Source organism: Cyprinodon variegatus, unplaced genomic scaffold (assembly GCF_000732505.1).
Source record: "Cyprinodon variegatus isolate N-32 unplaced genomic scaffold, C_variegatus-1.0 Scaffold608, whole genome shotgun sequence".
NCBI classification, from domain to species: domain Eukaryota; kingdom Metazoa; phylum Chordata; class Actinopteri; order Cyprinodontiformes; family Cyprinodontidae; genus Cyprinodon; species Cyprinodon variegatus.
The window spans coordinates 70,408-80,681 of NW_015151061.1; the positions used below are offsets into that span (position 1 = coordinate 70,408).

At 39.5% G+C, this 10,274-nt stretch overlaps 1 protein-coding gene across 1 annotated transcript in view; it reads right to left on the minus strand.

The window, feature by feature from the left end:
- The window catches only part of dnah9 (dynein, axonemal, heavy chain 9), a 228,899-nt gene that overhangs the window by 49,601 nt on the left and 169,024 nt on the right, over positions 1-10,274 (minus strand). Inside the window, exons 65-68 of the mRNA XM_015392821.1 lie at positions 7,646-7,786; positions 6,590-6,760; positions 6,293-6,415; positions 2,190-2,383 (exon numbers count right to left, since the gene is read on the minus strand). Coding sequence (XP_015248307.1) covers positions 2,190-2,383; positions 6,293-6,415; positions 6,590-6,760; positions 7,646-7,786 — 629 coding nt within the window. The remainder of the gene's footprint in view (positions 1-2,189; positions 2,384-6,292; positions 6,416-6,589; positions 6,761-7,645; positions 7,787-10,274) is intronic.

A 10,274-nucleotide genomic window follows, 5' to 3' on the forward strand; every position in this document is an offset into this window, starting at 1 on the left:
AGAAGATGGATGGATGGATGGATGGATGGATGGATGGATGGATGGATGGATGGATGGATGGATGGATGGATGGATGGATGGATGGAGAAATATAGGCTTTGGCCTCGGTGAAAGATGTAAGCATCTTATTTCAAATTATTTCATTGGACAATCACTTTGTTCCATTGTTCAGCTTAAGTGCCTTTTATGTTGGCAAAGAGAACCTACCAGCTAGAACCAATTTGTTTTATTAAATCAAATTCATAATAGGAAATAAATAAATAATTATAGCTCTCAAATGAAGACTTTTTATATAATGACTGGAGGAGCCTCTTAGCTGTTTATGGGTAGATAAATAATCTAATACAGTGCAGAAACTGTTCTACAAATAGGTAAAAGCTTCGTAAAATAGGTGTATCTGCCCTTATTTTAGAGCATGTAAATAAGATGATTTGCCAATGGAATGAGTGTTCTTGCCCTTAAAATAAGAATTTGAAAGAAATATGTTTTTATTTTCTTATTTTAAATACATATCATCTTAATCCATTGGCAAACTTGCTTACTTGTCTTACCTGCTCAATTCAATAGAAAATAATCGTACCATATTTTCCGCACTGTATTATAAGGCCTTATTATAAGACCGTCCTGTTTTCAAACTTTTTTCATATATAAGGCGCAATGGACCATGTCGCTGGTCATCTTCTTGCTTCCTCTTCTTCATTACCATTGATTTATTAGTGTTGAATTTTCTCGCAGCTGCTATTGTTCTTCTTCTACTGAGTGACTGATAGCCTTGAGTTTAAAATCCGTATCATTAGTGTGTCTCTTGAAAGTTGCCAGTTTTGGTCATTATTATTATTTTTTTGTTAGGGTTAGGGTTTTGTTTTAGGTTCTTCTAACAGATCAAGTCACAAGGCAGATAAAGGATACTTCCAGGTTCCTCATGAAGGTATTAGAAAAGGGATTCACACTAAGGATTTCACGAAAAGACGCAGCGGAAAAAGGCTTTCTGTGAACCAGAGTGTGACCAGAGTTTCTGGCTATCACTTTTTTAAAGGTTAGTAATTCACTTCGACGTTAATTTACATATAAAGAGCCTTTCGGTGTCTTAGACTTAGACTTAGATTTATTTTGTCATTTTGAATACACAAGTGTAAACAAAAAGACATTTTGTTTAGAACAGCTCTCTAGACAATTTCACTGTCTGTAGCGATTCCAGTGTGAGATGAGCGAGTGCACACTCACTAGATTGTCTGGGATATCAGAGAACTGGCAGGTATTTTGCCAACTCGTAAGTCAAATTGTTCTCAGAAAATGCATATGGATCTATTCCACCACATAATATCACATTTTGGATGTATCAATCCTAAGTTTAGTTGGCCTGACCACTGCTTAATTAACCGGAAATTAGTGCATCACGTGATTGCAAGCCAAGAATAGATACACTGGATTATTATGGTGAAGCACGGTAAGAATTACTACACTACGCTCCTGAATACGGTAGCCGTAATTCTGCAAGCACTGTGGCTTTGTAGTTTACCAAAGCCATATTAAAATAATTTGGCAAAGCGTCATCCACCACACAAAATCCCTTTGAGGTTAGTAAGGACAAAAACCAGAATGAATCCATATACAGTAGCAGCCATTCAAATTGGCCCTTCCCAGTCAAACGCCACCCGAATGGCAGCCTACTACCAGCCAACTTTCAACCACTGGCCTTCTCCTGGGCATGCTTTTTTTTTTACTCTGACTCCACCCTTTCACTGAATTACAGGGTCTGACCAGGAGATGATGCTTCTCTTTAGATCTTAATGTCAAATATTTTAGTACAAAGATTGATGTTTAAAAAGGAATTATAAGGGACCAGACAAATGGCAACTAAGGCACACTGTCGTTTTGGGAGAAAGTTAAAGCCTTTTAAGGAGCCTTTTAGTACAGTATGGATATTATGGTATTTCAATAAAAACTGACTGACCATGTCAGGTAGATTGATCTATATATGGGACAACACACCGGTGCTCCGGCATATGCTTTAGAGTAGAAATGCAGCTTGAACCTCCAATTTCAGCAAAAAAGAGGACAAGAAGAAACATGCAACTCATACCATGAGCAAATGATATGTCTTTAACCTTTTCCCTTTTAACAATAGGTCATAGAGCATCCTTCAAACATCAAAGGACAAAGGTCAAAACACTAATCCCACTGCTCACCTGACGGCGTATGTCATGCGGTCGGGTCTCAGGGTCCTCATCATGCAAAGCTTTTGAAGAGGAGTCTTGCTTTTCCACTCCTGTGGGAGTTTCTCTTTTTCAGGGCACTCAGACTCGACATACTTTTTCCAGGGTCTCGCTGAACCCTGAATGTCTCTGTCCAGATGTTTGAATTCATCCATGGTGCACAGGGACTGTTGGATTTAAGAGAGAGAGGGGGAAAAAATCACTGCAGGAAAGGCTTAAAGTTCTAAAAGTTCTGATCTCCCACATGAAAGTTTTGACCATTTCAGGGAGATTTCTCAGCAAAAGAACTAACTTTGTTTGAAAAAAAAATTGAAAGGAGAAAAAAAATGACTTCTTATCTTTCCCTTCTGCTTATTTAAATAACATTTATTCAAAGGAATATGCTGAGTAAACACTGTCGCTTTTGTAGCAGCATGGGGGTAAGAAAAGTCTAAATATGCACCCACAGCAGAAACAGTGGGGGGCTCCATTGTGAGCCCCTAGCTGACAGACATCTTATCTCATCTGTGGAAAACAGCAGTGTCACAGCACTGCCTTGAGCAGGTAGTCACTCTTTGACAAGTACAAAAACACACAAACAGCCACACAGGAAGTGTGTACACCATGTTTCACACTGCATAAACTACCAAGAGGCAACTGAAAGTACCCCCCACCACACACACAGACACACACTACACAAATAAGACAGGGTGTTGAGAAGTAAAAAAATAAAATATCCACATCCCAAAGAGTTGGTGAGGTGAGAAAGAGATGAGACAAAGTGGCTTTCACTCTGATGTAGCTTGTTTAATTATCCCAGATGGGTGGCAACCTCTTAGTCCTGTTCAGAAAGAATTCACTTAGTCCCAAGGGATTCCTCCTCGGCTAATATCGTCAAGAGAGCTGAGCAATCAGGGGATCTTATCATCCTTTAAAGCTTTCCTACTGATTATGTTTCCCGCTGCGATAAGAAAATCAAGTGACAGAATTTGATTAGCGGGGGCCTTAAACATCTGCAGTGCGATGAGTGCAGTAAGGGCTGCCTCTGAGCCTGCAGAGGGGTTTAGGTTAAGTTAATATTGTAGGCGGAACAGCCTGAAACATTTATGAACAGAAGAAATGAACAGACAGACGTCCTGCTGTTTGGGTTCAGTTTGCTGCTAAACTGATTTGACGAGCGAAGGAAACCGTGTGTAGGAAGAGCAATTTTTTTTTTCATCAGGAGAAACAGTGACTGCTTTATTTCCATTTTATGATGATTCCGCTTCTCTAGATGGATGACTCCATGCAGAACCACATGCTATCAGTGGAGGGATCTGGGTGAAGCTAAGATGTAAACCGCAGATCTGCAGTCATCTTTAAGGGCTGTCTGCTTACAGAGGGCTGTTGCTGAAAGATCATGAAGATTACATCATATGAAGCAATTCCATAAACTGTGAGTCAACTCGTGGTAAAAAGATGCTGAGGGAAACTTTCAACACTGTGCTTTGAAAAATTGTTTGAACCCTTACAGTATTCTTTTTGCTTTTCTTTCACCAAAATGCTTCAAATATACTTTGAGCAATGATAACTCGAAACATAAAGAAATGTTAACGTTTTTTTTCTAAGTACACCAGTCTGACAGGTCAGAGTTTGCTTTTCGTTTATCAAAGGGTGAATTTGGCTATCTCTTTGTTGGCTGGCACAGCAATTTCTGAGTCTTGCTGAATTACAAAAGACAATAAAGATATGTTGAATTTAATTATAGCACAACATATTTCTTTTCTTGCAAACTTTCTGATAAATTTGGACATATTTCATTGCATGTTGCATATCCCAGTAAATATAGTCTAGTAATCCAGCGGCTAAATAATTTTTGCCTGCGAGTTGGTCTAGCCTCGATCAATGCCCCAGGCCCTAGAACTGGCGAGCCAATCACAAAGCAGAGATGTGTTCTAAATGTCTGGATGCAAAGCGGGAGGGGTTTTGAGGGCATGACGAAAAAGCTGCACGACACAGTAGCATGCACTGCGGCAGCCACAGCTTTCAATGGAGCGCTCAATTGAAAATTAAAAGTTCTCTTTCTGTTGCTGTTGTTCAATAAAAGTATGTTTTAAGATAATTTGAGGCAAGAATATTACACTTTAAAGCATCACTATATGGTCCATTTACCAATTTAATGCGTAATAAAAAAAAAATTAAAAAAATTTCCGAAGTTGAGACGACCGTGGCAACCTGTGGACCTCCGAGGCTAAAGGCAGCCAGGGCTAACTGCAGCTCGTCTACAGCAGCCCTCTCTCGGCATAGTCGTGTGTGAAGGACCGCTGGCTCTGATGCCGATTTTTGACTCAGATTTGGAATCAGTTTTGGAAGGATTAGACTTGGGTTTTTGTGTTGAAACATGAGCAGGAAGAGGCTCTACGCTGATTCATTATTGAGAAAGAGCTGTTTGTTTACACTCCCCCACCAGTTTCCTGTCACACTTACTACGTCACAGTCAGTTGTGCTCATTGGACAGAGCGTTGGCCAATAGGCACATACAGTGGTTTGAAAAATAACGGTTTGTTCTCATCAACAATCTTCCGATGTCTCATTCATCAGGGCCAGACTAAATAACACCTTTCATCTCCCATTTAGTCTGGTTTACCAGGCTACTGTAAATATGTTTCATCTTCAAATCTCCAGCTGTCCCTGTGTGTGTCTTTGTTCTCTGCTTAAAAAGATTTATGAATAAATGTGCAACATAAAACTTTGCATATAATAAACACATTTTATATGCCAAAATAAGCAAAATTAGCTTCTTTGTGTAAGCTACTTAACAGTTGTGTAAATATCTTGATGCAGGAACAAAAGAAACGGTGAACTCCTAAGGTAACCTTTGAGCATGAGGAAGATTTGTCATTAAAGTGATTGAACTGAAATCGATCCGATAGATAAGATGTAAACCAGTCTAAACACAGAACTACAGCACTCTGCTGCTTGTTCTCGTAGCTCGGGCTCATATTTAACAAAGTTTTTCTTTTTCGAATTATTTCACCTTGCATGAAAATCCATTGGTGTCTGTGTTAAGCTGGATGCCAGGCGCTTCTGAAGACCCACAAAATCCATATTGAATCTAACGCTTTGATTGTCTGCTAGGTAAGACCCATAAAACATGGAGAGCTCGGGAAACTCCGGCCTGGAGTACATTCAGGGACAATAGGCTATAGGCCTATTGATGCATCAGCACTAAACTGCAGAGGTGTTGCTCTGCTCATCAAATTATGTTTTAGTTGTAAACGGTCAAATAAAGATGCTATTTTAAAGCAACTTTTTGGTAAAAATGTACAAAATGTCACTTTAAGATAAAGACTATAGAAACCATCCAGATTATTAATATTATTATCAGCTTATCATATTTAGAGACAGTTAATTCTCATTTGGACAACCAGGTGATATTTATGATTAGCCCAACAGCTGCCTTAAAAAAAAATCACTGTGACAATATGATTGACTTTCAAGTTTGGGAGCACCTACTGCAGTATTTTAGCACCTAATAGCCCTCTGTGTATGTGCATGTCTTAATGCAGTTTAACACTGACCAGGTAAGTCCGATATAAAGGAAGAATGTAATAAAGTTTTTTTTGTTTTGTTTTTTTTGTTTGCAGATTAAAGATTCACTATTGGCTAAAATCTAGAGCCTAAAAAGTACACGGCTTTGCACTTCGTAGGTGGAGAATGAGTTAGAATAGATGACACAGTATATGTCAATAAGAGCTCAACCAAAGTGGGCTTCAATAGCATGATTTTGAGGTTAAACAAGCATCAGAAATCCATGACTTAGAGCTTTATTGTCCAAAAAAGGGGGAAAAATTTAACGATTTGATGTGCCAACCCCATCCCAGGAAGGACCCGCTAATATTGCTGTTGTGAACGATTGTTCTGCAACAATTTACTAATTAGAGAATATTCATCCAGGAGCTCTATATCTAATTGTTTTATATAGTGTAGTACAAATACATACGTATATATATACATATGCAATCAAATTCTAGCATAGCACACCCTTAAATTCACTAAAGTTATGGTATCTCCCATTAACACCAGTAATGGGGAAGCAATTTTTTTCTGTTTTGTACCTTAATCCCTCCCCATGAGTGGTTGGATAGGAAATCCACTGGTGAGGTCACACCTGGTTGGACAGGATATCTCAAGAGGAAGTCCAGCTCTGCAGGGTTTATTTCATTATTCATCAGGAGTATCTGGGGACACAACAACAACAAAAAAGAGGGCAATGTTGTATTCCCCACACAACTGCTTTTCTTTCCACTTGATTAGATCCAGACAGGGCTCATAGCCCCAAGAGCATCTGATTCAATGGCACGCATGTTCCTGAAACAAACCATGCAGAAGATGAAAGCAGCTCCCCTTCCTACCTGGAAGACGAGCTGAGCCATGTACGTCAGCTTGTCACACTCAAACAGGCCTCTAGTCGTGTACTGGAAGACTGAGAAGGTGATGCTGTCAATTAGGTTGGACACCCGCTGCTTCAGGGTCTCATCTGACTCGGCCTTCAGAACTGCTTTCTGGAAGACCACACCGAACGCCTGGAGATGAACGGGAGCAGGAAAAACAAACAGTCAGATGGGCTAATGAGGCGTGTCAATATACAAAAATAACACAAAGAGACAGCCCTTTAAGAGGGCTTTTAGCACAAAATGCACTGTCAACCTGATTTTAATTAAGGATGACATGAACTTTTTCATATGAGAGATGAGTCACTTTGTTGAGAATATAAAACAACGCAGATGAGAATTATTTAAGTGGCACAAAGAAATGTTTAGGTATAATAATCAATGGCTCATATATTAGACTACAGGTGCTGCACTTGCTGATGTCATATTTAGCAAGTTGGAAGCAGGCGCTTGAACCAAATACAAGTAATATCAACCAAAATGCATTAGGTTAGAGAGTGGTGGGGGTACAGGTGAGAGGCAGAGGAAAGTGGAGAGAAGGGATCTATCACACCTCATATCATCACAGAAAAAATTAAATATAATCATTCCAGTATCCTTTCAGATAACTGGTCTCATCATGAACTGCAGTAAAGGTGCGTTTTTCAGTTTACTTACTTTATGACGGGCATTATTTCAAGCAAGGTCAAAGGTATAAAAACCGTGAATGGGTTTTCATTTGATTATGCGGGGAAATAAGTTGTGTGGAGGCAGCTACCTGAAGAGTCTAGAGTGATTGCAAACCATATCTCAGGCTCCCTTCTCTCAGCTTCGCTAGCTGACAATATGAGAGACATTATGCTCTGCATAACCACATTAGGGAGCCACAAACACAATAAAAGCAGGGCAAAGAGCATAAAACATGATGAGCAAATGGAAGGAAGAGGAGGAAAGAAGAGACGCAGGGAGTTAAAAGACGGGCCTCAGTGGGAGCCCTTGAGGTGGGTATGAAACATAGTGGGTCAACTGAGAGACTACCTTGAGTGAGAACTGGTACATGGGGTGGATTTTATTAAGATCGTTCATTATGAAGTACATTAAGGAAGCTCGCGCTGCTGCTGGTCGGTAGTGCTCCCGAGCCTCGTTGATATTGGCCTCTGTCACCTTCGCCTCTTTCACCTGCAGTAAAGATATAACAGTTTAAACAGAAAGGCAGTCTGAAAATTAGGCATAGATGCAGGGGCTACCTGAATACCACAATTCAACCTGTAGTGAAGAGCAGATCCATGGAAACGGCTCTCATTGGAACATGTGTTTTCATTTTTGAACAGCTACTGAATGTGCAATTATGTTTAGAATTGAACATCTGCATAGGCAGTGCTCATCCTCTCATAGGTGCACTCTCACAGCATCACAAGCCGTTTGTCGCATGTGCTCTGAAAATATGTTAGCAACGTCTAGAGAAGACAGAAAGAATCTGATCTTCTGACCAAGAGTGGAGAAATTCGGGAGGGCTTACTGTTAGAGAAAATATGGGAATACTAAGCATGAATCTGGAGAACAAAAATTTACTCTATTGAATCTTTTTTGGGGGAGGGATAGAGCAATAAATATAACTGCAAGTAGAATTGTAACTACCTAATACCCTATTATGTGATTAAAAGGTGCCTAAAGCACTAAAGTTTATTAGCCCTGTAGAACTAAAACAACATTACAACATTATAGATATTTAAGTTAGAGGGCTCCTTGACCTGATGACCTGGAAAAGAGTCCATTTGTCTGTGGGATAATGAATCCACGCTGTTAACATTCTGGCCTGATGCTAGCATGAAGTCAGTGTTTGCCAGTTAGAGGGAAAATGGGAAATTTCACTGAAATGTTAAAGGGAACCGGGACTCTCTGGAAAAAGGGTTTTCTCACCAAGACTATCCTTTTAAATAAAATCAAGTAATGTCAGCTAAATCTGTAAGCCTTATTGGAATCCTTAAATTTGATTTTAAAGAGGAAATGTTTGTTGCTCATTGTTGTCAATGAGCCTTACCAAAGCAAGGTTTGTTTAAAATAAAAAGATGGTTTATACTCAGAAACCAGGTCAACTGCGGGTGTCGCAGTAAACGCAAATGTGCCCCCCCCCTTCTGCACCTCTCCAAAATTGTAGGTGACCGCAGACAGGAGGCCTCTCATTGGTCAAATTTATATTCGCTCTATACTATCTGTATTTCCTGTTTAGTACCTTACCAGCTTGTTTTGTTTGTATGACCGTCATTGTGGAAAACGACTCGTGAAGATGGACCAACTAAAAGAGCGAGGTGAGCGAGGACGCTGGGACCCTTTTTCCACCTGGATCCCCGCTCTTTTTCGCCTTCACATCCCTCGGTTGTCCCACAAACTTGCCCCCACTTCCTCACCGCCTCGGCCGTATCTAGACTCACAGCTAGTTCGTCATTGTCCCTCTTGCGTTATGCAATGAAAAAACAGCGCAGAACACGCTTCAATATTGGGCATAAATCAAAAACCTGTGACAAGCTCACGTTGTTTACAAAAAATAATAGGGAAATTAAAAATGGACAATCTTTGTAATATTTAACTTGCAATTTTTGAATTAAATTGCATTCCTTATTGCTAATAGAACCTGCAATATTCCACAGGAGATATCTACTGTATGCCAGCTTGATAGGAAGAGAAAACATCCTTGAAGTGGTGGAACTTAGCAAGCTACTTTTATCTTTTATCTGGTTTGTTTTGGGAATTTAAAAGAGTTTCGATGGAACATATTTATATCAGTGGGTTAGAAAACAATGTTAGCAGCTATTACCGGCCCAAAGAGACTTTTATTAAGGTCGGGTTTTATTTTGTGCTGCTGAAGAACATCTGTGTTCCTACTGCATGTGAATTTACATTGTCTCAGCCTGCTGGCTGAAATAATCCTCTGGCTCAGCTGTGACTCATCAGTTTTCTGTATTTATGGCAGGAGGAGATTAAACCTTTGGATATCAGAGGTGAATAATGTTCCTGTAGGTTTTCCCTTGAAGTTTTAGAAGTTTTGGCCTTGTCCTACCCCCCATTTAATTCAAGGTACTTTTAGTTTCTAAATAGAGCCAACAAGTCTTTTAAGAATACTTTTTCTTGAGATCAGGTTGATACCGCATCGGCTCATTGCATTAACTTATTACCTTTATGTTATTCATCATATTTACATAATTTTTAAGGTGCCAGAGAAAGTTTATGAGTGAGCAGAGCCCTCATCTCCACCAACTTTTTACCTCCAAGGCCCATATACACTCTGTAAGAAGAGCTAAATGTGTTCTCTCTCTCGTGGGTAAAATAACTCCCTTCTAAGAGTCCTAAATGCTTGCTCTTGACATTTTTCTTTCTTTCGTGGTGCCCTAAAACTATTGTGATTGATCAGAATTTTGAAGTGGTACTATAGTGAAAAATGCACCACTGGAACATACGTATGCTTACAGCACTTCACAAGAGTTTTGCTCTTGAAATGTCCCTTTTTGAAAGAACTTGCAAACTTGAATTGAAAACAAGATAATTTCTTAGGGAATATGCACTGGATTTTACAACAATTACATTAACTTGGCTGTTTCTAAAGTCATAGTGTGAAAACTGTATAGTAGCACTGTTTTAAGATGGTGTTATTGTCATTACTTTAATAATA